Below are 27,655 nucleotides of genomic sequence, written 5' to 3' on the forward strand. Positions count from 1 at the left end.
TGCTCTTCTGACTGCACCATCAGGTGCCAACTTGAATAAAATATTGGGGGAGGAGAGCAGGTACGCCCTGCTCTGCATAATCAATAAGAAGACATGGCACGTGCACACCATGTGAATGGCAATGCCCATCAACTTTGGGGTGCTCAGCCCCCTCAAATATTTTATGGGGTGCTCCGAAGGGACCTCAGCCCCCAGGAGTTGGCTCCTATGCATCAGGGTAAACATTTCTGCTTGCTAGCCAGAATGATTCCCCCTCTCCTCCTCCTCCACTCCACGTTGCACTGTTCTGGGGGTTCTCCTAACGTTCCAGAAATGATTGGGAGCAGGTGCAGGAGGAGAGGGTGCAAACCCCATTGCACTAATGGGAGCCCTTGTGCTGACATTTGCTAGCATGCTGGGTTAATTGAATCCCAGCCTATGTTTCTGTAAAGGTAAAGGTAAAGGGACCCCTGACCATTAGGTCCAGTTGTGACCAACTCGGGTTGCAGCGCTCATCTCGCTTTACTGGCTGAGGGAGCCAGTGTACAGCTTCCGGGTCATGTGGCCAGCATGACTAAGCCGCTTCTGGCGAACCAGAGCAGCGCATGGGAACGCCGTTTACCTTTCCGCCAGAGCAGTACCTATTTATCTACTTGCACTTTGACGTGCTTTCGAACTGCTAGGTTGGCAGGAGCAGGGACTGAGCAACGGGAGCTCACCCCGTCGCGGGGATTTGAACCGCCGACCTTCTGATCGGCAAGTCCTAGGCTCTGTGGTTTAACCCACAGCGCCACCTGCGTCCTCTATGTTTCTGTACTGAGTATAATTGGCTGACTGAGAGTCAGTGAGCAGACACTCAACTCATATAAGATATAGTCAACAGGTGGGCCATATGTCCAGATAACTAGTGTTCAACCTGTTCACATGGGGGTTGCTCTACCCCAAAGATCCGATACTGGGGGATGCTCACTGATCCATCTTTATAACTAGAGGGGGAAAGTAGTCTGTGACCCCCAGGACACTGAGACCTGGCTGCAATTCTACCTGGATAGCAAGAGTTTTGCTTCATTGATCTACACCCTAGTAGTCTCCCAAATGAAATACTGACTTTAAAACTAGTCTGGAAATTACCAGAACATGGCTAAAAGTCTGCCCAACATAATCACATCAGGGCAGTAATTAGCCATTCGTTGGCTCACACGCCATTTATGGGCCCAATTCAAGATGATAGTTCAGAAACTTGGGTACATGGAAGTCCATCTCACTGCATACCATATTTTTCGCTCTATAAGACGCACCAGACCACAAGACACACCTAGTTTTTGGAGGAGAAAAACAAGAAAAAAAATATTCTGAATCTCAGAAGCCAGAACAGCAAGAGGGATCGCTGCGCAGTGAAAGCAGCAATCCCTCTTGCTGTTCTGGCTTCTGTGATAGCTGCGCAGCTTGTATTCGCTCCATAAGACGCACACACATTTCCCCTTATTTTTTAGGAGGGAAAAAGTGAGTCTTATAGAGCAAAAAATATGGTACATACCCACCTGACATTAAGACCCTTCAAGGTTTTTCTCCAAACACTCCTGCAAAGTGACTACAGGACAGAAGCACTCCAGCTGCAAACTACCCTCCCGAGAGAGGTTCATTTACTTTGGTATCAGTTTAACACTAAGCAATTATCTTTTTTATTTTTATCAGTTCTGAATCTGAGCCGCTTTACCCTCTGCAACAATTTTCTATGCTGCTTCTATACTAATGGTTTTATAAGAAAAAGGATAGCAGGAAGGCAAGACCTTAGATATAAGCCACAAATGATAGCAGCACATGAGAAGGTCAAAACACAACAGTTAATGTTATCTTGCCCCTGCAACATTCAGAGTGCATGACATGGGTGAATAATTTCTGTAGAATAAGCAGTCCCACCAAAGCAAAAAACAACAACCAAACACAGAACAACTACTCCTATACTATCAATCAGGGAGATAAAAGGGAGAGGAAAGAAAAGTTCTACAAGCTATTTAAATTGGAAAAGAAGTGTGCAGATGGAATCCTATACCCATTTTAATTGTTAGATGAGCAGATATATAAGCTAATCACCAAATGGGACCATAAACCTGAGTTGCAGTTGCCACAATGGAATGTCTAGGCCCCATATTCCCCCACAATGGGATTTGTTGTTGTTGTTGTTGATGATTTCATTTCTATATCGCTATAACAAGTCTCAAAGTGGTTTACAACACATTAAAACATCAAACAGAACAACCTAGAATAAAACAAATATTTCAGATCCTTCTCTAAGTGACATTTTGCTTTCCCCGGTCATCAGCCTGGCATCCAGAGATCTCCACATGGTTGTGATTGGACCAGCGCCAGTCACAAAACACGCCTAGTGGTGGGCTAATTTCTAACACTGCCCACTTACATGAGAATAAATCCCATTAAATTTCATGGGACATAGTTGTGAATACAAGGCTGCACTGTAAACTGAAAATTAAAGAAAGAAAGGAATATATCTAGATAATTCTGTACAGATGTAAGGGCAATACCCAACGCTTCATGAGTGGACACAATAGGACTTCCCCTTTCTTCTAGTCTGTGCCTAAAAATGTACTCTGAGAGGTCCCCCAATGCACAAAAGCGGGTCTGGGGATGCTGTAAACTAGTGGGTAGGGAAAAGAGGAAATCCCAATGCATGGGCAGGTCCATTCTGCAAGTGGGTTGAGAGCTTTGGCTGGTGTGAAAAACATGGCCAAAAGTCAAATTTAATTAGATTTCGTTTTGCAGGTTTATTAAACTGTGAACGCATTATCTGTTAGAAGTATTCAGTTCCCTCAAGCCCTTTAATGGTTTTTTTTTGGGGGGGGGAGATTAACCCCCCCCCAAAAAAACCCTCAAACCAATCAACCAGACTTTGAATTGGTAAATAAAGCTCTCTAAACTTTACACACTTAGGTAATTTCTTCTAAACTATTAAATAATCCATCAAGTCAATCTATTCCCCCATTCACCAAGGAATAGTAACAGGGATTGTTTCTCATATTACACTTGAAAGACACAGGTGCATTGGGAGTCACACCAACATTAAAATGTCTATGAAAACACAGTGTAAGAGCTTAACCATGTGCTTTTGTCTTTAAGAGAAGAGGCATACCAGAATGCCAGGGGGACTTTCTGAGACAGGACATTTTATCTCAGAGACCAATGCACAAACAGGACTTCTGATTAACTGTTAGCCTGGGGAACAATTCCTATGAATCAATGTCGAATATAATGTGGAAAAACAAACGAAGTCACATCTCTACTGACTAGTAAAAGCCAGCATTTAGTTGCTTTAATTTGACACATCTGGCTACAGAATAATCTTTCTGCAAGGATGTGACTGGAAGAGGCAAAGGCAGGTAGGAATAATGAGATGGCAAAGGGAATGAGTCAACCTGCCGCACCAAGACTGTTAACAAGAAACAAGTTGCTACAATATGATGCAACATTCCCTGTATGAACATGGCTGTGAGATGAATATAAAAATAAAGGAGTATAACAGCTTGGAAGAGTTAAGCATCCAAACAAATGAACAGAGACATTTAGACATGCATTTCAACCAGAAACACATATTTTGAAAGCCTGCAGATTTTCAGAGGCAAGTTCAAAGTTGGGCGAACTCTGCTAACACAAAGATATTCTTGTTTTAGACACAATTGATGTTCTTGGATATTCACAGAAACCCAAACACATGGCCATAACCAAAATAAACCACTGCTTCATTTTAAAAGCTGGCGGAAGGAAAGGAAAGTTGCCAGAAAAAGCAAAGATCGGAACAATTAAAAACGTGGTGTTAGCAACAGCCACTTCCTACATCAAACTGCACCTGAATACAGTGTTGAACACTAAAAATCTTGTTCTTATCAATTATGAGCTAGAGGTTCAGACTTTAGCACAGGGAGGGGGGATCAGCCCCAAATGAAGGTCAAATGAGGCAAGCATATGGTTCTCTGTCTGTGCATTGCTTTCAAACAATAAGGATAATTAAGTCCATGATCTGGATGGAAAGATAAGTCCTTTACTACAGTTCCGTGTTGAGGATTTGTTTCCTTATATGTTGCTGCTGTTATTATTAAATTTGTATACCGCCCTTCATCCAAAGATCACAGGGCAGTTCACAACATAAAAATCCAAAATGAGAACACAAAAAATAAATAAATAAAACAAAAACAAATTAATGACCCCCTCTCCCACGAACATAGCATTTTTAACCAGCCAAAAGGCCTGGTTATAGAGGAACATTTTCACCTGGTGCCTAAAGATATGTACTGAAAGTTCCAGGTGAGATCAGCAAGCTAATTTACAGCTCTGCTTCTTTGATCAAAACCTGGCTATTCGTTTTGCATTTTGGCACTGGGGATATATAGTATATGCGAACAGATTTTGCCAGTGATCCCAACAAAAAAATAAAATCATCATCAACAACATTCCTGCATTCAGCAGGGATCACAATGAATTTCCAGATATGCTGCTGCTTCTGCAGTGGAAAATATTGGAGACTGAAGTCAATAAAATGAATAGGCTCTATTCAGCACGGTAACTAGGCAAATACAATCTGAGTGCATACATCATCCATATCTTGTATAAAATTTTAGATCACCTTTTCAACTAAAACAGTCATTCTTATGGTAGTAATTAACCCATTCTTTCCAGCAGTAGGGAAAAAGGGGGTGATCTACCTACACCCAGCCTTATATTTAATGCTTCTAGACAGAAGGCTCCTATCCACTAATTGTTATTCCATTGCAACCTCCAGCAGAACTGCGTTTGATTTTCCATGGTTGAATTTTTTTTTGGGGGGGGGTCACTTTTCCTTCCTATGTTCCATTTATATCTGTGGGCATGACATGGGCGAGAGGGAGGTGCTGTTCACCATTTAAAAAAACTTTTTGAAAACTTTTTTTGCTTAAATTTTCAAGATTTATTTTAAACAGTGATCAAGCAAAATTGATGTTTTGGTTTGGGTAAGATATGTTGACTAGGAGAGGAGTTGCTAAAATTGCAATGGCCAGAAAAGCAGCAGGGTTTTTTTAAAAGAAAAGAAAAGATAAGAACCCCAAATATTTATTTCATTACAAAAGCAATTAAAACAAATAGGATAGCTCAGTTGGTTAGACCATGGTGCTGATAACGCCAAGGTTGCAGGTTCAATCCCTGTATGGACCAGCTTCATATTCCTGCATTGCAGGGGGTTGGACTAGATGATCCTCAGGGTCCCTTCCAACTCTACAGTGCTATGCTATGCTATGCTAAATAGGGTAATAAGAGAACACCCACCAGAAACGTAATGATGAAGGTGAGTCTAGTGGCAAGATTTCATCTGCCTGATATCCCTTAGGCCAGAGACAAGTAGAATACTTCCAAGGGAATTTATACCTACAGATACTGTAAGACTGTTCTTCTCAAGAAGTTGGACTTTCTAAGTTCTGACAAGATGGAGCAATACCAGGCAGTTACTGGATCATTATATTTACATGAATGCCTCAAAAAATGTGAGAAATTTAAACATGTCAGTTTCACACTAGGGCTTCAATCTACCATATTTTTCGCCCTATAGGGCGCACCGGCCCATAGGGCGCACCTAGTTTTTTTTTTGGGGGGGGAAATAAAGAAAAAATATTTATCTCCCCCCCAGGCGCGGGGCTGGGGCGGGGGAAGCCCGAGCTTCCCCCGACCCCAGCCCCCAGAACAGGCTGCTATCCGCAAGCCTTGGGAGCCCGGCAGGAACTCCTGCCGGGCTCCCAAGGCTTGCGGATAGCTTCCTGAAGCCTGGAGAGCGAGAGGGGTCGGTGTGCACCAACCCCTCTCACTCTCCAGGCTTCAGCGAAAGCTTGCATTCACCCCATAGGACACACACACATTTCCCCTTCATTTTTGGAGGGGGAAAAGTGTGTCCTATAGGGCGAAAAATACGGTAAACAAAGCTGCAAGGGATTATGGTCTAGTGTGAAAGCACTATTTGAGAAGGATGAGCAATCACAAGGGCAGAGAGGTGGGTGTGATGAAGATAGTCTAGATCAGGTTTGAGGATTCTGTGCCCTCCAAATGTTGCTGGACTCCTTGAGTTATCCATCCACCTTGAACATTGGCTAGGCTCTAGTGCTTTTTTCCTAGAAAAAGAGGAGCTGGTACTGCGTACCCTTAAATACCCCCCTTTTTTAAAAAAAAAACACTGCTGGGGTCACTGGAGCTGATGGGAGTTAGAGTCCAACAATATTTGGAGTGTACTGGTTCCCCACCACTAATCTAACACAAAAATTAAGTTGGAACACAATGTAGCTCTATTGGACAGTAGCCTTACAGTCATTGTAGAGTCACCTTCCTGGAATTGTGCTGCAATGTGCCTTTTAAGCATGGGAAGTTTATTTGGGGGGGAAACAAAGGAAGGAACCAGGATCATCCCATCTACACATGGGACCTTGTTCTATCACCAGGAAGGTGACTGTGCAATAAACAGGAAGGCAGCCATGCAGATTACACAGCTTGAGCTGTCTCCCCCCCCCCCAAAGGAGAACAGTGCCAAACCTGCCAATATTTTAATAAGTTATGCAGAGAGGGAGCTGCAGCCCAAGATAGGAAAGGAGGTGGTATGGGAACACTTAGCTACTTTAGACAAATTCAAATCTCCAGGGCCCAGTGAGCTGCATCCAAGAGAAGCAAAGGAATTTGCAGATGTAATCTCAGAGCCTCTGTCTACGGTCTTGAAGAATTCTTAAGAGAACAAGTGAGGTCCCCATCTTCAAAAGATGGGGGAAGGACAGAGGCAACTACTGACTAGTCTACTTGACGGTGATACCAGGAAAGGTCCTGGAACAGTTGCACACCTCCACAGCAGTGGTGCAGCTGAATCCTGTAGTCAAAAATAGGTGATCTTACACCCACATATTCTACTGCATCTTATATTACTCTTTTTTAAAATATATCATAAACTTGTATACACAATATACAAGTAATAAAATTATGGCACGTTGGAGTACAGTATACAATCCATTGAGACTTGAGATATAGGTGGTCATCAAACAATAAGACATTAATAACCACGTACTACAGAAGTACTAGACTTACCTGTATCAGCATTACCCAAACACCTGGGCTATTACAGAATGGCTGCAACTTTGAATATATGTCCCCTCCCCACTAAATGACCAACAACTGAGCCCCTTGAGTTATACAATTTATGTAATATCAAACTGCAAAGACAGCCATGTCAGCTCTTACAATGTTTGTGATAGACAGCTGACTTGAATACAAAGTTTTGACTAGTTAAAAACTTTTCCAAAAATTAATGTTTTAAAGCAAATACTTTGTAGAAGCTAACTCGGTTTTTCAGTTTTGGTTCTTGCAATGCACATGCAGGGGTTTGCCACATCTATCCTATTTTATTTGAAAGCCATTGCATAGTGTTAAAATGGGATTTGGGCCACAGGCTTTAGTGGTAAATAATTTAGCATCAGGATATAGCAAGCCCTAATTTGGGACTCACAGGACCATCATTACATATAATGTATCACTGCACTGAAGAGAGGTTTTGACCTGAAAAAACTGCGGAGAAGAGAACGATAAGACGACAATGCAATTATCCTCCAGATGAAACTCTAATCAGGTAGTACAGTTCATTTAATTTACACAGAGCCATCTGTCACCAGTAACATTTCTCACCTAATTAGTAACCACTATTCTCTCAATCGGTTTGCACATGGAATGTGTTTTACTTACATCAAGCTATTAAGCTTTGGATTGCATTTTCAAACAGCTTCAAAATCTTAACCAGCTAAATATTCCTTAAAAGGTATTTCAATTACACACACATGAAAATGTTTGCATGGTGTGCTAAGCCAAACTATGACTTTGTGAGACAATGCAAATGGCTGGGCTCTCACAGATAGAAAGGAGCTCTCACAACCACTTTGCTCCTTTTTACTGCTGCACTGCATTAGCAAAATTTTGGCTTGGTGTGTCATCTAAACCGGGATTCACAGTTAAGCTCTCTCCTCACTAACCAAGGTTTGATACAAAACACAACAGAAGCATACATTGGAAGGATGATATGTGAAACAAATGCACATTTGCAGCATAAAAACTGATTCTGCAGAAAGACAGGAGTGGTGGAGCAGGAGTGGTGTTCCTGGATGACAGTGGGTAAATTCAGATTATTGCATTAGTAATTGCGATACTTAGAAGAATGGGAACTTTTTACAAATTACTTGAAAAGACAACAAAATGAATCGGACTCCTTGGCAGGTTTTGAATAAACATACACAAATGTATTGACTGTTAACATAGTAGATAGATAATATAAGGATATATACAATTTTACAGTATGCAGAGAACAATATAAGTTGAGAAATCAGAGAGAGAAGCTGAGGGAAGTCTCGGGGGGGTTGATGGGGAGGTGGGGGGAAATAATGAATATGAGATGTTTTGATATTTTGTTATGTTGAAATTGTTAATTAAAAAAAAGTAATTGCGATACTTAGGACCACAGCAGGGTTTCCCAAACTTGGGTCTCCCATCTGTTGTTGGACTACAATTCCCATTATCCCTGACCACTGGTCCTGCTAGCTAGGGATGATGGGTGCTGTAGTCCAACAACAGATGGGAGACCCAAGTTTGGGAAACCCTGCTGTGGTTATTTGCTCCAGAAAACTATAGAATACTGAAGACAGGATCACATGCTCCAGATGAAAGAAGCCTGTGAAACACCCTGGGCACAGGAGGAGAAAGAAGAGAAGAAGGCACACCACATGCTGCAGGATTCTCCATCACTTTGTCCCTCCCTTCTCTGAATTGTTTCCAATATATCATCTCTGGTACCAAAGCAAACGGCAGAAGCTTCCCTAAACAGTCATCCAGCCATGGGACCTCTTGCTAAACTCAGGCTGCCTCCACATCCCAATATATCTGTTTCTTCTCTTCCGCTTCACTCCTCCTGCCTCCTAGCCTCTCCTGTCCCTCCACTGTGTTGCGATTTCTCCCCTTCTGCCAAACTGAGCTGCCACTACCGTCACCATAGCTACCCTTCTCCTCATCTCTTATTGTGACAAATTCTCTCCAGATAATGTCTGTGACCATTTCAAGGTATCAAAGCATCTTAGCCAAAGCATAGCAGTCAACTTTCAGATTTGAAAATAAGGGATCAGCAGCCTCACCTGGGGAGCCTCGAAAATAAGGGATCAGCAGCCTCACCTGGGGAGCCTCGAAAATAAGGGATCAGCAGCCTCACCTGGGGAGCCTCGAAAATAAGGGATCAGCAGCCTCACCTGTCCCGGGGACAGTCTACAGGATATCTAACAATCTGGGATAGCAGTGGGAAATGGCGCTGGAATAAGGGAATTTCCCGCAAAAAAAGGGAAGGTTGACAGCTATAAGCCAAAGCTATATGCACACCCAACCATTTCTTAGCTGACTATACACATCACATGTATGTGTGTACCTTTAGACCATGGTGCCGAATAAGCTGATTTGTTGTTTGTTAGTCAGATCAAAAGGGTCCATAAATGTGGCTGCCAGAAGCAAATCAAAACTCCTTCCAGAAGCCTCTTGCCCTCAAGCTTAGGAAGTGACACATATGCATAGCGAAAAGGGCCCTAGCCCTCCCACTGAGTTATCCTGCACACACAAATAGTTCATAGAGTGGGGTGTCAGTCTTGCACCATATTGAGTTCTGGGAGGTAGTCTACAACTACTTCTGACATCGCCAAAGCCTGGAAACAGGTGGAACATGGCCGCCTCCCCTCCCTTGAGTCCTCTGTATATGCCAGAAGAATGAGGGGTTTGGGACACTGTCTCAGGAGGAACATGAATAATTAAGTTCGAAGTGTAGAGCCTACAAAGTCAGCTTACAAATACAAGTAGCATCTGAATAGTCAACAGATGTGCACAGTATATCATATTAGAAGGTGTGTGTGTGTGTGTGTGTGTGTGTGTATATATATATATAGATATGCAGGTTTTGGTGTCCTCGGGTGTCTTCCCGTGTAAAAGTTGGGGTGTCTAGGCGACGTTTCGACGAGGTCTCACTCGTCATCTTCAGGCTGGTGCTTTCGGCTTCTTGTTACTGGAACAGAGCAGGATCTCAGTGTTTGAGTTCCTATAAATACTGTAGAGGGGGTGTGGTGTATAGCCTCCAATGTTCTGGGCAGAGAGGAAGTTCCCAGGCTAGTGTGCCTTTTCTTCTTTTGTTCCTTAATTACTTGAGAGATATCTTGAGTGATTTCTTGAGTGATATCCTGAGTACCACTTAGGTGGGTCATTAGGTGTGGATTAGTTGTTAAAGTCTTTGTGTCTTGACCTCTTGAACTTTGTGAAGAGTTTTCCTGAGAAGATGGCTGTACTGTACTTAGTTGTGCTCTGGCTTGGCTTCGTGTATAGGGGCGAGCTGTGGTTTTGTGGCTTGTGTCAGCCAGATCTGTGTAGGGATTGCAGGGGGGTGCAGCATCCGGAGGTGCCACCATGGATTGGCTACTGGATGGTGTCTGTAATTCATCTGTGGAGAGGGTCTGGGTTTGGGTCTGGTGTGGTTGATTGGTGTTGGCGTTCTGTGTGCCTCTGGATCTGGTGTCAGTTTTTGTGGGGAGGGCTAATTTCCAGATGTCTGGCAAGCGGGATGTGTCGTCACGCTTGTTCATGTTGTGAGGGTGTTTCTCTATCTCGATGGCTTCCATGATTATTCTCTTGTGGTGATGTTCCGTGTTAAAGAGCAATTTGGAATCTGCAAAATTAATTTCGTGTCCTGTTTCTTTCATGTGTTGGAAAAGAGAGGAAGTTTTTTCTTCTTTTTTGACGGCATTCTTGTGTTCTGCGATACGTGCATTTATTCGTCTGTTTGTTTGTCCAATGTACGTGGCTGGGCAGACTTTGCAGGGTATTTCATAGATCCCTTGGTTTTCCAACTGGATTTTATCCTTGGGGTTTCTGAGGATATTGGCTATTTTTTGGTTGGTGCAAAAGGCTGTTTTGATATTGTGTTTATGGAGGATTTTGCTAATTTTATCTGTAGTGCCCTTGATATAAGGAAGGAGGGCCATGCCATTGTTTTCTTCTGTGTCATGGTTTTTGGGGGGTGTTTCCTTTTGGATTAGCTTCGTAATCCTGTTTTGCTGGTATCCATTGGCAATTAACACGTTTGAGAGATTCTGTAACTCAGTTGTCAAGTGGTCTTTGTCAGCCAGGCGTTTGGTTCTGGAGATGAGAGTCTTGGCTACGGAGTTTATTTGTGCAGGGTGGTGGTGTGATTGTGCATGTAAGTAGCGGTTGGTGTGTGTTTTTTTCCGGTAGATAGTGTGTCCTAGGGAGCCATCAGGTTTTTTGTAGATTAGGACGTCAAGGAAGGGAAGTTGGTTGTTGGCTTCTATTTCCATAGTGAATTGTATTTTGGGGTGTAAGTTGTTGAGATGTGTGAGGAAGCTATCCAGTTTTTCCTTCCCGTGTGGCCAAATTACAAAGGTGTCGTCAACATATCTGAGCCAAAGTTTGGGTTTGTGTTCTGACTTGTCTAAAGCATTGGTTTCAAAGTGTTCCATGTACAGGTTTGCGATGACCGGTGAGAGGGGTGATCCCATAGGTGCTCCTTCTATCTGTTTGTATCTTTGTCCATTGTGGATGAAGTACGTGTTGGTTAGGCAGTGGTTGGTCAGGTCCAAGATGTATTCGGGGGGATTGTATTTGTTTTGAATAGCTGTCAAGGCTTCATCACACCACCACCCTGCACAATCACTGCACAATCACACCACCACCCTGCACAAATAAACTCCGTAGCCAAGACTCTCATCTCCAGAACCAAACGCCTGGCTGACAAAGACCACTTGACAACTGAGTTACAGAATCTCTCAAACGTGTTAATTGCCAATGGATACCAGCAAAACAGGATTACGAAGCTAATCCAAAAGGAAACACCCCCCAAAAACCATGACACAGAAGAAAACAATGGCATGGCCCTCCTTCCTTATATCAAGGGCACTACAGATAAAATTAGCAAAATCCTCCATAAACACAATATCAAAACAGCCTTTTGCACCAACCAAAAAATAGCCAATATCCTCAGAAACCCCAAGGATAAAATCCAGTTGGAAAACCAAGGGATCTATGAAATACCCTGCAAAGTCTGCCCAGCCACGTACATTGGACAAACAAACAGACGAATAAATGCACGTATCGCAGAACACAAGAATGCCGTCAAAAAAGAAGAAAAAACTTCCTCTCTTTTCCAACACATGAAAGAAACAGGACACGAAATTAATTTTGCAGATTCCAAATTGCTCTTTAACACGGAACATCACCACAAGAGAATAATCATGGAAGCCATCGAGATAGAGAAACACCCTCACAACATGAACAAGCGTGACGACACATCCCGCTTGCCAGACATCTGGAAATTAGCCCTCCCCACAAAAACTGACACCAGATCCAGAGGCACACAGAACGCCAACACCAATCAACCACACCAGACCCAAACCCAGACCCTCTCCACAGATGAATTACAGACACCATCCAGTAGCCAATCCATGGTGGCACCTCCGGATGCTGCACCCCCCTGCAATCCCTACACAGATCTGGCTGACACAAGCCACAAAACCACAGCTCGCCCCTATACACGAAGCCAAGCCAGAGCACAACTAAGTACAGTACAGCCATCTTCTCAGGAAAACTCTTCACAAAGTTCAAGAGGTCAAGACACAAAGACTTTAACAACTAATCCACACCTAATGACCCACCTAAGTGGTACTCAGGATATCACTCAAGAAATCACTCAAGATATCTCTCAAGTAATTAAGGAACAAAAGAAGAAAAGGCACACTAGCCTGGGAACTTCCTCTCTGCCCAGAACATTGGAGGCTATACACCACACCCCCTCTACAGTATTTATAGGAACTCAAACACTGAGATCCTGCTCTGTTCCAGTAACAAGAAGCCGAAAGCACCAGCCTGAAGATGACGAGTGAGACCTCGTCGAAACGTCGCCTAGACACCCCAACTTTTACACGGGAAGACACCCGAGGACACCAAAACCTGCATTCCTGTACCCGTGAAAATCTACGAAAGCAAATATATATAGATATATATATATATATAGATAAACTGTATGCATCAAATGACACACTGGAAACCAGATGTGGCTTTTCACCTAAGGAGTTCCCCAGATCATTTCCTCCAGCATTCATTGCTCAATGACTGCTTGCATCAGCAACGCCTTTTAAAATGGTGAACACAATGGGCTAAGGAGGAAGCAGCCAACTGTACTTTGAGGCAGGATATGACAGAACACAAGAGGCCTCTGAAGAGACACACACATTAGCCACATGCCTTTATCATCTTCCCCAATGTTGGAACTTTTGCAGCAGGTCTTCTCTACTCACGGAAGCTCTCTGTGTGATATAAAACATGGGAAGGCAAACTAAGGCCCAGGGGCTGGATCCGGCCCAATCGCCTTCTCAATCTGGCCCACGGACGGTCCGGGAATCAGCATGTTTTTACATGAGTTGAATGTGTGCTTTTATTTAAAATGCATCTCTGGGTTATTTGTGGGGCACAGGAATTCATTCTTTTTTTCAGAATATAGTCTGGCCCCCCACAAGGTCTGAGGGACAGTGGATCAGCCCCCTACTGAAAAAGTTTGCTGACCCCTGGTGTAGCATAGCAGATCCCCCCCACTGCCATAGTTCATTTCCCAGCACTGGGTGACAATGAAGATGGTGACAAGGGTGTTGTAGAGGGGAGGGCAGGGACTACAAGCTGTTCCCCCTCAAGTGATGGCAGTCATATAGGGAGAAGCAAACAACTGAAGAGGGCTCACATCATTTCCCATTTCCAGGAAGAGCACAACCCAGGTGACCAAAATTTAAGCAAACAGAGAAGCTGGGATATATAATGGACCCTAAAGAGTGCTCATAGGCATAGCAGTTAACAAGATTGGGTATAAGGAACCAATTACCACTGGTTATTTGGCCAACACAGGGGTCTGTTCCATTTCCAGTTTTAAAGGGTCCACATAAGCACTGGTGTGTTGCTGCTTGACACATAACTGCTGTAGTGGGTAAGTGCCAAAGATTTTAAAAGATATGTATATTGCCCTAGAAAGAGCAGAAACAGGAACAGGGCTTTCAGCATCTGAATTATGTGTATAGATGCAGCTATGGAAACAACTTTGTAAACACAATTTCTACATAGCTAAAAAACACACACACAAAAACAGGCCTTTAAAACCTGAAACCAGAACTAAGCTCGTAGAGTGGAGTGGCCTAGTGTACTACACTGAAAGGATGGCTTTCATTTTAAATGCAATTTCGCATCTAGTGTACTCCTGCTTGTTGACAGAATTACAGTGGAATCTCAGATTGTGTACGTAATCCGTGACGGAGACACGCCTGCAACCTGCAGCATTCGTAACCTGCAGCACCGCATCTACACACGCGCTCCTGCACATGCGCAAGCAGTGGAACCCGGAAGTAACCCTTTCCGGTACTTCCGGGTTTCCTGCAGTCCGCAGTCTGAAAACGAGTAACCCGAAGCGTCTGTAAGCAGAGGTACCACTGTATTCATCATGTTCTGATTCACGGGTGATCGAAGTCCCGGCAGGGGACATCAGGACTGGGGGCAAGATGGCGGGGTGGGAGCAGGAACGGGAGTCCAGAAGCCAGGAGTCAGGAAGCCAAGAGTCCGAGGGTCAGAGAGCCGGGAGTCAAGAAGCCAAGGGTCCGAGGGTCAGGAAGCAAGGAGTCAAGAAGCCGAGGTTCAAGGATTAGGAAGCAAGAAGCCAAACACAGCAAGGCAGGAAGCATGTTGCTGTGGCAAAGAACCGAAGGGAAATGCTGACCTTATATCCCTTCCTGGCTCTTGCCACCAGTTGCAGTGAGTTACCAATCAGCCTCACCTGTGAGGCCGTGCCTTGCCTCTCCAGAACAAACTTAGGAAGGCCCCAGTCCTGCAAAGCACTACTGGTCACAGGGCCCGGCTCCTGCACGCACTCCTGACAGTATTCCGAAATAAGTTACCCGCCTAAAAACAATTAAGCATTGACACGATACTAAGTTATGGGAAAAGACTAACAAGGCATCCAACTTTAAACCTGAATTGCAAATAACTGTATGGTCATAATCAATCACTTGTGAACCTATGGTCATTTTCTGCCCTGTGGGCGATATTGTTAAGTGTAAGAAACACAACTTTCATTAACTGAATTAACCTGCTGCACTTTGTCTGATCTTAAAGTAACAGACTATTTAGGCCATCTGTTTTGCATGCAGCATGGGATACAAATATCACACATTTAGGCATGCAAGCTACATATAAGTAGCGGCCTCTTGGAAGAAGCAATGCTAAGAGATACAAATGTTGCAAGGTTGATAATAAGGAGAGGAAAATAGCTCTTTGACTAAAGAAATGAAAGTCAGAAGCAGGCAAATCCTGCTAAAACAGAAGTGTGTGAATGCAATATTAAATAGTCTCTAGAGAATGAGCAAGAGTTTTCAGTGAAGCATGCCCTCTCTTATTAACTGTGTTTACTTTGTGATTTGCCTAAATAAACTCCAAGCAAAATAAATTTTAACCTGCACAGATTATAGTAAACGTTCTCAGTTTTATCTAGAAAAGAAATCAGAATCACCTGGCCTGAAGTGCAGACGGCAGACTGACATGCCACTCAAATAAAAGGCTTAAAAGCTACATGAATAAATTAATGCTACTGAATGAAATGGACCGTGGAAGCTAGAAAACATTTAAGATTTTCAAATATACTAAAAACATCAGTCAAGAGGCAGCATTTATGTATTCCCAAATGGTCTCTATTTATAAAGAGATCATCTTGGCTGTAAGTCCTGAAAGACTTGTTCCTGCCTTGCAGGCCATTTTCCACCTGGCCGATCGACGTTACAGTATTTCATGTCCCCTTCAAAAAGCAGTTTTTCCTGCTCTCAATCCAATTCTGTACAGGTTTACTTGCAATGCAAACTTTGCTCTGCTCAAGGGGACATGACCCCAGGAATACTTACACAGATATAACACTGATAAATGTGCAGAGCAAGAAGCAGGAAGCACATCTCCAAAGACATCCCCTGATATAAACCAGCCTTTGAAACTAGTTCTAGGCAGCAGTTCTAATACATACGTACATGAAGCTACCATGGACCAATGGTCCACTGGCCCCAGAATGGTGTTCTATGGCAGGCACAGCTTCTCCCAAGTGTGTGAGAGAGATCTTTTCTACCACTTCCCTATACTGAACTTTACAAGCACAAATAATGGCTGGCTTGCAATGCACACACAAATAAAATAAAATCCTATTATATTTCCTTTGAAATCTGTCAAATCAGCAACAGTAGAATAACTGCAACCTCTGGCACTGTCATAGTCATAATGACTGCAACCTCTGGCACTGTCATAGGGAACAGCACTGGAACATCTACCAAAGGGGGAAGAAACTGAGCAGTTACGAGTGTCAAATCAATTCATTAGCACTAATATCTCTCTCTCTCTCTCTCTCTCTCTCTCTCTCTCTCTCTCTCACACACACACACACACACACACCCCACACAATTTTTGTTTACCAGCACTATTTTCTGTGGGAAGTAATTTATTTGGCCCTTCTAAAATGTTACTTATGTATTTTTAATTTTAAAAACATTTTAAGTGGAGGGGATCCCAACCTTATTTTAAAACAGTTTCCCAGCAACTAACCAACAAAATTAGAATACTGTGAGTATCTTTCATAAAAGACTACTGTGGATTAGTCTATCGTTCTTGTGTACCCTACCACTAAACAGGCCAAAGACATAATTCTCTTAATAATTACTGCAGCTCAGAATTGTAGTTCCTTTGGGATTCTTCCCCCCTCCCCACCATGTGAAACCAAGATCAATAGTGCAGGACCATACCTTGGTCATTGCAAACTTAAATAAACTTTAAATTATTTCCTTGTAGGGTTGAGAGAACTATCTGAGCATAAATCAAATAAAAAGCAGCAATTAATTCCACTCCGGGGGTCCAACTTGAATAAAATATTGGGGAGGGGGGCAGGTAAGCCCTGCCTCACATAATGACATGGTGCATGCATACCATATGAGTGGCAGTGCCCATCAACTGGGAGTGCAGACCCCTCAAATATTTTATAGGGGGCCTAAAGGGACCTCGGCCCCTAGGAGTTGGCTCCTATGATTGCACTCTATTTAAAAAGAAAGTAAAAAAAGCTGGAGACCTACAAATGTCAGGTATGCACTGACCCACACAGAGAGAAAAAAGTGCAAACTAATACTGTATTCATTCTCTCCTTCTATGGTTAGATTTATCAGAAATCTGGATGTGGTCTGCTCTGCATTGTGTGGGGAGTTTTTTTTGAGCCTTCAAATGCAGCACCAAATTTGCAGATAGAAGCACTCAGCATACTATTTCTGAAATTGGTCTAAAATAAGAATGGAGAAGCTATGGCCCTCCAGATATTAGACTCCAACTCCCATTAGCCCCATCATGGCTAATCGGATAATGGGGGTTGTATTATCACAAAAACTGGATTCCCCACCCCACAACATGTCCACACAATCTTTAAAAAAACACACACATTCACAACCCTAAATTATATTAACACCAGTCATAGACAAAGTTATGCATTCCTTTTCAGGAAAAAAAGATGCTACTTACCTTTCCCATTCTGCCATGCTGTGTACCAAGACAAACTGAGGAAAGATGTGATGAAAATTAATGCAGTGGCCACAGTCCCATTTCGGAGCCTCATCTCATTTCAACATGGTTTGTATTTGGCCAACAGTCAGGATTTGAGTTTCGTCTGTTGGCTTGAAGCCCACTTATTCCAGCGCTAGCACGGCATAGCCAGAAGCAAAAGGAGTATGTGGCACTGTCATTTCCAAATCATTGTGCAACCTGCAGAGCAGACATATCGCTGGAGAATGACGAACTCTCAGAAGCTTTTGAAGAGTTTGCCCTTCATTCTTTGTTCTTCTATTCCCTAAGCATAAAGGGGAAACTCAGATTCAGTCTAAAAATGAAGAGAAGTCTGTAGTAAATCAAAGCACATCACACAACAGAGAAGAGACTGAGGGAACTGCACACGACAGAGGCTCAAACCTCCCATCTGCCATTATCTTAGTAAGAGGCCTTGGGCAAGCCACATCTTCTCAGCCTTAACACCTACCCCTTTACTCTCTTGTAGATTTACATTATCTCCAATTGACAAGACTGTTTTATGCAGTGCTCTTTTTTTTAAAGTTCTCTTAGAATGTCAACGGCGCCCACCTGAAAGGTGCTGGAACTGAGTTCCACTAAGTTCCGTCTGGGGGGAAAAATCCCTGTCTTTATGGATTACTGGCAACATACATTAATTGTTTGAACATCCGTGTAGTGTAATCCTATACATGGGTGGGGTGGGGTACTTGTGATCCTCCAGGTATCATTGGGCAGCTCAGACTCCTACAAGATCCAGCCAACTTGCTGACACATTTACATGCCAGCTTGTTAACACATTTCTCTCATCTCATCCCCCCCCCTTCCTCTCACAGCCACCCTTCTCCTTTCAACCGTTGCTTTTCAGCCAACTCACTCTGCCACTCACTTAAACAAAATCACTTTTCTGTAGCCAATCACTATTGCGTTCATTCCATCAACAGGTGCTTTCGTCCTAGTAGGTGTGCTTAAGTTTGCAGCCTAAGGTGTTCGAAACAAATTGTACACTTGAAGTGGTAACTATAGCACGTGAAAAGCTGAGAGAAAGTTAAAACATTTGAAACATCAGAAGTTGTTACTGTTTCACAAATGCTTCTGAGATTCATAGTTACAAGTAGCTGACATTCGTTTTGATCAAGCAAGGGAAGCCTGCAGGATCAGTTCCCAAATGCACCAAGGAAGGGTTACATTCTGCATCGTGCGCTTGTACCTAGGGGATCTAGGCAGGATTCAATCTTCATTCATGCCCTTGAACAGCTTTTCAATAGAGTTTTAACAAAAATAGCTTGTCTAAAAGGTAGAGAGAAAATGACATACAGGTTCACGTTACCCCAATCAGTAAATCAGTGCCGTCAACTTTAACGGCACGGCACTCATAGCTTACAGCAGCACACAAGAATCTGGTCACAGGCCTAAAGTAGTTATGGCCCACTGTAATTGGGAGAACTACGCTGCTTCCTATAACTTCACCAAATTATTATTAATCATAGCCCGCCCCCCAAAAGTGATGGGCAAAGTTAAAGTTGGTGGCAGCATGGATTACCCATTGCTTTGCACATGCCCAAGTCCACACATACACAGCATGAAGCTAACCAGCACTTACAATGGAAAGGAGACAGATGGGGAAACAAAATTTAAAGATGCAGCACAGCTAACTGTGGCTCCTCAGTGCAGTAACAGCAGCAGAGGCATATACTGTAGTTAAATTAAAACCATTTAAGTACAAGGAATATTAACATATTGGTTGTATTTTAGATGGAAAAACTAGGGCAGAAGTTATCTGGAATTAATTGACCCTGGACATTTATATATATGAACATACATCTTTTTGCACAGTATTCCCACCTTCTCACTCCCAAAGAGCCTTGCACACCCAGGATGCTTACACCTGCTCCCATTTCTCTCTGTCTCTCCCTGTGTGTCACATGCAAATCTGTCTTCTGCTCACCTAAACTTTGTACTCCTACTTTCTTCCTCTCTTGTATACATAACACGCCAGTCTCGGTCTATTCCTACCTCCCGTGCTTCATACAACCCTCCCTCTTTCTAACACACATGCTTCCGTGGGGATTAGATACACTGTCAGGTGATTTATCCAGCCCTCCGAATCTCCCCCTCCACTTCGTTCCAGCAACAAACGTGTGTCAAATTATAGCATGTTATAAGATGAATGTATTTCCCTCCACCTCCACAGGGAAAACGGTACCCCCGTAGCAAAGTCAGGTCCAAAGCATGCTTAGCTTGCCAATGCTCATCTCTCCTCCCTCCCCCCCCCCCAATCTTTCTGATGCAGGCGGAGAGCGAGTTTGCCCGCGTACACGCATTCACACGCACGCACAGACGCAGTCTCCAGCGGACCCTCTCTCCACCCGCCTCCTTGCCCTTCTCCTTCTCCTCTCTTGCGTTCCTTCTTCCTCTCTCTCAGTCCCTCCGCCTGCGTGTACAACCAGAGAGCGAGCTCGCTGTCGCATTGCACAGTCCACTTACTCCAAAACAGTCCCTTCCCCGCCCGCCGACCGACTTTGGCAGGACGAACTTGGGGAGGGAGGCGGCTGCACCAAAGAGAGAGTGGCTGGCTGGCCGGCCGGCCGGCCGGCCGGCCTGCATCCCCCTCGTCACACAGAAAAGGTGGCTTTTTGATTATTTTAATTTTTTTGCTCTGCCCACCTCACAGACACCGCCACCGCCGTCTTGCAGGCAGACGCGCCAGTAGCAATAATAATACCAAACCCACTGCAAGCCGAAAGCTCCAAACTCGCGTCAATTCATCCCACCAGGGCCGCCGAAGACCCCAGGAAGCCCCCGTTCGCCCTCCGGGAATGGGCAGAGTGGAGCCCCCAGGGGACGCGGAGCTTTGGCGTGCGCTCACCTTGGTCCCGCAGGAGCCGCCCTTTGCTCCTGCACGGAGAGAAAGAGAAGCCGAGGGTTCCCCACACACTCTCAGGCGCGCGCGCGTGTTCTTTGCGCGCGTGCCTCCCCGCGCAGGAGGCGTTCCAAGAGTCCCTTGCAGTTACAGCTGCCTTGCCCTCGCCTGCTGCACCACACACACAAAAAAGGACTTCACCTCCTCGGTCCTCTCTCACCGCAGCAGAGGAAACGCTTCTCCCAAGCTGCAACTGAGGAGGACTCCCAAGGAGCAGAAGCCCACACCGGCTAGGTTTCTGAGCGCCCGCCTCCTTTCACCTCATCCGAACCTCCATTGGCCAACCCAACGCGCGCAAGAAGCCAATGGTCGTCCTTTACTGGATGGCACGTTCCAGCGGATGGTGTAGTCAGATGTCAGTCTCGGACTAGGGTTTTTTTTTAATAGAAATCTCGCGAGTTTTCTTTCACCTCCTATTGATAGCTGAAGTGCGGGAGAGCTGGGGGTTTGTGCTGTGTAATTTGCAGATCCTTGCACCTTGAAAAATTCGAGCAAACTCATTAGAAGGTCAGTTCCTTGCAAATGTCCCACTGTGTTCAATAGGGACTTAAGTGCTCAGAGGACTGTGGCTGTTTTCTGCGGCTGGAAGTGGCTTGCCAGGTCCCAGCAGCTGGGCAATATTGCTGAGAGAAGCAGCAAACTGAAATCTACTGATCTTGGGTTTGTGAGGTCACGATAGAGATCTTTGGCATCCTTGGTTCAGATCCACCCTCTTGTCTAACATTAGCCTCCCCTTTGATTTTTCCTATCCCCTAATGCTCTGAATGCAATGTCTCATTTGAGCAGGATTGTTTCCTTGGCTTCCACCTCCAGACAAGAAGGTTTTGTGGAATTAGTGCTGCAAGTTTTCAGCTTCCAAATCAAGAAGCCAGCCCATACTACTACTTTTTTAAACATTAAACATTTTAAACATTTAATCTGAATTTATTTTTACCATATAAAGTCTGTTTAGTAAATAGAACCCGTTATATGCCCATTGTCACTGCTGATGTGGCAGATTAGTGCAGTTTTTCATGTGCGGGGTGACATTTTTCTGTAGCCACACTTACTTCCCTTTGTTCCTCGCCTGGGCACAACTTGCCTGCCAGCTCAAATGAAATGAGATTTGTATCTCTCAAGGGCTCAGCACCTTGAAAAATTGCAGTGCATACAACAGGACTTTAAAAACCAACAACTAATAGAGAGGTCAGTATGTTTGATGCAGCTAAAGATTAGATCTCTCTCTTAACTTTTAAAAAATGACTTGAGGGATACTGATGTTGTTTTTAAAAATAATCTGGTTTTGACAAGAAGTAGTAGCAGCGATGGATACAACAAAGAAGCTAATGCTACAGAATCTTTCCCAGCTTCCTTCTTGCAGTACTCAACCCTTGTTTTAAACTACCACTTTCCCCCACTCAGTGTTATCCCCTGCTTGCTCTACTCAAATATCTGCCATTGTTTAAAGCTGCCACTTGTTCTTCCATCACTGCTTTACTCAAACTTCTGCCAGTTTAAAACATCCACTTTCTGCTTTTCAGTGTAGCTCCATTCTTGTTGTACTCAAACTTCTCCCTTTTCCATTCCTCAGCTGTCTCATGTGAGACAGAAAAAGAATGCAGTGCCCCCAGATATTTCAAAGTAATATTCAAACCTTGTTAAAAACTACAAATTTCCTCTGTTTTTACCCACCTCTGCGTTACTCAAATGTCTGCTGTTGTTTTAAACCAACAATTTCCCCCTCTCAGTATCCCTCCCTTCTCTCTCACAGCCACTGTACAATCCTGCTTCACTTTTGCTCCCCTACTCCACCCTGACTTCATGAAAATCAAGGATTGTGATGCACCACTGCAAATCCTCCCATGAGGACTGCATGACGACATTCTTACATTTTTATTATATAGGCACATATAGAAATATGTATGTTCAAAAGAAGGCCAGGGTCAACTGCAGCAAGTCTTTGTGGGCTCCAGCGTTTACCCCACTATGCCAGCTGCTGAGGCCAAAACCTTTGCATTTTTAATGATACCAAAGCCATTAACGAACCTATGATCAGAAAGCAGTGGGCAAAGAGCAAATAGAGCAATAACAAGGTAAGACAGTGTGTGTTGTGTGTTGTGTGTGTGTGAGATGGGCGTACATATAACTTCCCTCCCAGCTCTCTTTTCACACACAGAAAAGAGGCAATTAAAAAATGGTGCAGCTGTGTTTCACACCAGTTCAAGTTACATATTATTTTGCAAAATGAATCTAAAGATTTTGTGAATATACTCATGTATATTGTTATTCTTACTATGTCTAATGTAATGTCATTTCTTCCTTTACTCACAAGTATAAAGGGCAAGAGAAACAGTAAAATTACTAAGTAGAAGGTAATTTAAGAGTGAAGGAAAAGAATAAGGGAACTTTTCTAAGAATGGGAGTCTACTTTTGAGAAGAAACAAATAATTCATTAAAAGGAGCAAGATCTGGTCAATAAGAATTGAGCTAGACATCCTTTATTTGAGAAGAAGCATTCTGGCTTCTGCTGCCACCGCCATCCCATTTTCTCCCACCTGTGACATACATGCTTAGCATTTTTGTAATCAATATCCTGTTCATGAAACTCCCACAGAATGTCAGCTGTACTTTTGATTGCATCCATTCTAATAACAATAAAGAAAATTTTTAAAAGCATAGATGAACTATGTGCTTTCCTTTGATTTCTGCTCTGGGCTTTGATTACAAGAACAAATCTCAGTGGTTTCAACTATGTCGTGCCTTTTGTAAACAATGGTGCTGATTTGCACTTCACCTGCTTTTTGCAGTTAGCACTGTCTGAAATGTGCACACCGTCCTCCTTGATCCCCAGCAGACCAGCAAACTGGACGCGTGTTGTTTTCTAGCACTGAGCCCCCCACCCCGCACCCCTGCCTTCACAATAAAAGTACAGCGTTTCCGTTTCCAAAAGTTGCAAATGTAGTCGCGAGTAGCTCCACAACATTTGGACAGTTTGGCACACATCACCCTAGAAGGAATTATCACAGGCTTTCCCGGATTCCATAAAAATTCACAAAAGCAAATTAAAGCTGGATAGCGAATTGTCCCCATCTGTGAGCAAGCACAAGCCAGAGCAGCGCAGGGGAGGGGAGGGGGCTTGTTAAGCTGCTCAGCTGAGGTGTGGAAAGCTCCCCTCGCCTCAGCCAAGCAGCCTCAACAAGTCTCTGGCTGGCAAGGAGACTGCCTCCCATTTCCCTGGAGCCTGAAGAGATCCTTTTTGGGCTCTGGGATGGGTTTTCTGGAAGAAGTGCATTCCGTCACCTTTTTGTGGGTAGAGCACGATATATGCTGATATCTTTCATGTGTGCCACAGGAGGTACTGGTGGTGTAGTGGTTAAGAGTGGTGGACTTGTAATTTGGTGAACTGGGTTCGATTCTCCACTCCTCCACATGCAGCTGCTGGGTGACCTTGGGCTAGTCACACTTCTCTGAAGTCTCTCAGCCTCACTCACCTCACAGAGTGTTTGTTGTGGGGGAGGAAGGGAAAGGAAAATGTTAGCTGCTTTGAGACTCCTTAGGGTAGTGATAAAGCAGGATATCAAATCCAAACTCCTCCACCCTGATAAATGCGGGCACCAGCTTGACTACTCCTGTCTTTAAGGCCTTGCAGAGCTGTTACGTCAGGGGCATTCTGGGAAACAAATATGGCAGCAAGACCCAGGCACTCAACATTGCACAGGGCAAAGGACTAGGGTGGTTTTGTTGTTGTTGTTAAAAGGGGGCATCAGCAGTGGGCCCTGGCAGTTTCCCAACCGTGCCAGATGCTGTTGCCAGCCCTGATGCCTCTAGATTCATCCCACCTGCCAACAATGCAGCTATTTAAAATGTGTAGGGCTGGGGACAGGCAAGATCAAACATTTAAGTGTAACTGGCAGGCAGAGTTACAAAGCAATTAATAAACCACGGCTGGGGTTGGTGAAGTGCCAGAGATGACAAATTTGATAACTACCGAAGCTGCGCTGCCAGCATAATTTATGTCATCATTATGATTCCTCTGTTCCTGCGATTCATAGCCTTGAAAGGAACAAAGCTGCAAATTATAAGAAAAAATTTGATACAGACATGCTCCATTATTTTCAGCACTTCAAGGTGTATTCTTATACCGGCAGGGTAGAGAAGATATGGTAACATACCATTAAAAAACTCTGCGGCCAGACAGAAGTTTATTCGTAAATTACACATTTTTAAAGAGGCACGTTGTGTTGTTAATACTTGAGTGGGAGGAGTTTCCGTTCAATGGCTGCTGTGCTGTTTTCCCTGGGGCTGTTCCCTGGAATGAACAGCCTATTGCAGTCGCGGTTGCATTCAGAACGATTGACAAAAGTGCTGTACAGTAGTTTAAAGTCTGCTGTTACCAATATACTGGTGACATTTAAGAACACTTCCTGACATGGCTGCTAGGAGTGAAAATAGCAAGAAGACAGTCCCCATACAGATTATTTATTTAATGGATGCTTCTTGTTGGAGTATGTGTGTGATTAATTATACGTTTTGGCAATAAAACACCCCACCTTTCAATCATATTCTTGTCAAGATGGCATCAGAAGGTAAGAAGAGTCTGCTAGATCATACCAATGGCCCATTTTGTCCAACAACCTGTTCTCTGTGGGAAGCCTGCGAACAGGACATTCTTTGTGAATGTGTGGTTGTGAATGGTCTGGGCTCTGAATTAGTGTGTAGCTGCCAGCCCACGACAACATTATGACATCTGGAAAAGGACATCATATGGAAGTGATATAATCCTCTGCCTCCTCTGTAGTCTGCAGTACAGTTATATCCATGCAAAGAGCTGCTTGAAGAAAAGAAATATCTGGCTGAAAATAAGCTAATGATGGTTGGCAGGTTTTGTGACCTACTGGGAACCAGTTCATTGGTCACGGAGGGGGTTCATCCTTGTTCACTCAATCATGCTATTAGCATTTGGTAGCATTCCTTTCAATGTCTTATGTTTCTTGAATTCATCTGACCCATACCAAGAGTTAATGACAGGATTAATTTGGGCTAGATATGGGGGAAACGTTAATATGTTGTTCAGCCAGGAAAGTAAGGCAAACAGAAGATCTTATCCGTCTTGTCTCTGTCCTGGATGGTGTCTTCTCTGAGTAAATATGAGTAGATGATTATTTCAGCGGTTCTCTATTTGCAGTCTTGGGATTAAATAAGAAGTCCCTTACCTAGAGAATGGATAAAAATACCAAATCCAACTACCATTGGGAGCTACTACTGTGAAAAGTGGCAGAAAACCGCTCTTTTACTTAATAACAGCTCTTTTTCATTTAGTTTTCTTCCTTTCTCTCCCTCCCTGCCTGCCTGTATCAAACTCAATTCCGAAAGCTACACAAATTAATACCCTTGGGAGGAGCAGGATGTTCTCAGAACAAACAAGTTAGAGAAATTCCCTTTGTCCTTTGACTAAGCAAGTCAAAACTATGCCTAACCTTATCTTCTACCAGTTACTTCAGGCTAAGTTAAATTCTGTACCTCAGAAAGATTCAGGGTGTCTAAAAAGAGGTGTGGGGGGGGGGAATGTGGAATCCCAATAAATCATTTTAAACCAGGAGTCTCTTTTGGAATCAGCTTGAGGCACTGCTCAACTTCAAAAAGGTCATGTAGCCATCTGCCTCAAGCGTCAAGTGCCCCGTATCTATGTTCCCCGGCAGAATGTGATCAGTTGCAGAACCTGAATTTAAGGAAACTCCCTCATGTTTTCACCTGAAACAGCCTTATACTGGCAAAACAAATAAAAAACACATGCCCAAGGCAAAGAAGCTTCCAGAGCTAAGGAGATGTCATACAGAAATGCACTTAACTCACAAATCCTGTTAATGGGAAAAAAGATTCCCTGTGACAGCTCCCCACTCCCCCACGACCATACGTGGCAAAAATAAAAATGGTAGAATGGAAATGATTCCATAGACACGTTTTTATCCTGCTGCTGCAGGGCTAAACCACACACATTGCACGGGGACTTACTATCATTTCTTATTGGCCTCCCCTGTTTTTTTACAGCAACATGGTCCAGTTGTGATCAGAGCAGTGGCACTGGGAGAAAGGAGGGATTAACCCTTTTCCTAATGCCATTTTTTGAATCTGGGGTAGAAATGATTGCAGGTGTGGCCTGGTGACAGCTCCAGGGATGAGTGTGCAACTTTCTACCACCTTCTGGTATGAATTTGAACAGGGGAAATAGCAGCAGAAGTGAGGGTACAGCTATTACCTAAAAATACATGATAGCATATTTGATGGGATATTTTACCTAATTGCTATCTTGCTACTGCTCTAAAATCTATATTTTTGTTTTATTGCATCGTTGTCTTTTGACTTATATTTTTAGGAACTTTTAAACCACTTCAGGATGAGCGATTTTAAAAAACCAAGCAAACATAAAGTAGCATATAAATCACCTAAATGAAAATGTTAAAAATGAAGAAAATGAGCCTATTTCATCAGAGCCAACATCAAACATCCAAGGAAGGAGGGTCTTCTACTATGAATATTTATGCTTTAATATATTTGTTTGCCTGTAAAATGCCACAGAACTCTGTTATTGTTGCTGTTGTTGTAAAAACATGGACATTAAAGTAAGAATTATGCCACCAACAATGGGAATATCATGGGTGTTCCAAGGACATGCTAGTGATTTCACTGCACTGTGTTCTTGCAAATCCAAACATGGCTTCTGAATAAATGGATGGTTTTTTTGAACTGCATATTCCTCCTTTTCATGCTATGTTGATACACAGATAATAAGCGTTTGAGCAGTGTCTATTTTAGTTCTCTTTTCAGCGCTTTGTACAATCGCAAGAAAAATAGCCCACTGTTTACTACACTAAGTGGTCCGAGATTCTTCTCAAGTTAATAGCTCATGTGTTTTCTCTCACTTGCATTGGCCTTCATTAAATAATCCCTTAAAGGACACTTATTTTGAAATGGGCATAGATAATAGCAGTGATGATGAATTTCTAGGATGTAGCTGGTTTCTCAATTGATAATGCCTATTGTTTTTATAGTCAAAGGCAGGGATGGTTTCAA

The 27,655-nt window shown here is 43.5% G+C and overlaps 1 protein-coding gene across 2 annotated transcripts in view; it reads right to left on the bottom strand.

Moving 5' to 3' along the window:
• MGAT4A (alpha-1,3-mannosyl-glycoprotein 4-beta-N-acetylglucosaminyltransferase A) overlaps nt 1-20,851 on the bottom strand; it is a 58,650-nt gene extending 37,799 nt beyond the window's left edge. The window contains exons 1-3 of one of the 2 annotated variants that reach the window (XM_081857899.1): nt 20,552-20,851; nt 18,572-18,663; nt 17,644-17,968 (exon numbers count right to left, since the gene is read on the bottom strand). In XM_081857899.1, the coding sequence (XP_081714025.1) occupies nt 17,644-17,737 (94 nt within the window). In that variant the 5' untranslated portion in view covers nt 17,738-17,968; nt 18,572-18,663; nt 20,552-20,851. The remainder of the gene's footprint in view (nt 1-17,643; nt 17,969-18,571; nt 18,664-20,551) is intronic. The other variant, XM_081857898.1, reaches the window with a different exon arrangement.
• Between the last annotated feature and the right edge of the window lie 6,804 nt (nt 20,852-27,655).

Source organism: Podarcis erhardii (genome assembly GCF_964252035.2).
Source record: "Podarcis erhardii genome assembly, chromosome: 4".
NCBI lineage: Eukaryota > Metazoa > Chordata > Lepidosauria > Squamata > Lacertidae > Podarcis > Podarcis erhardii.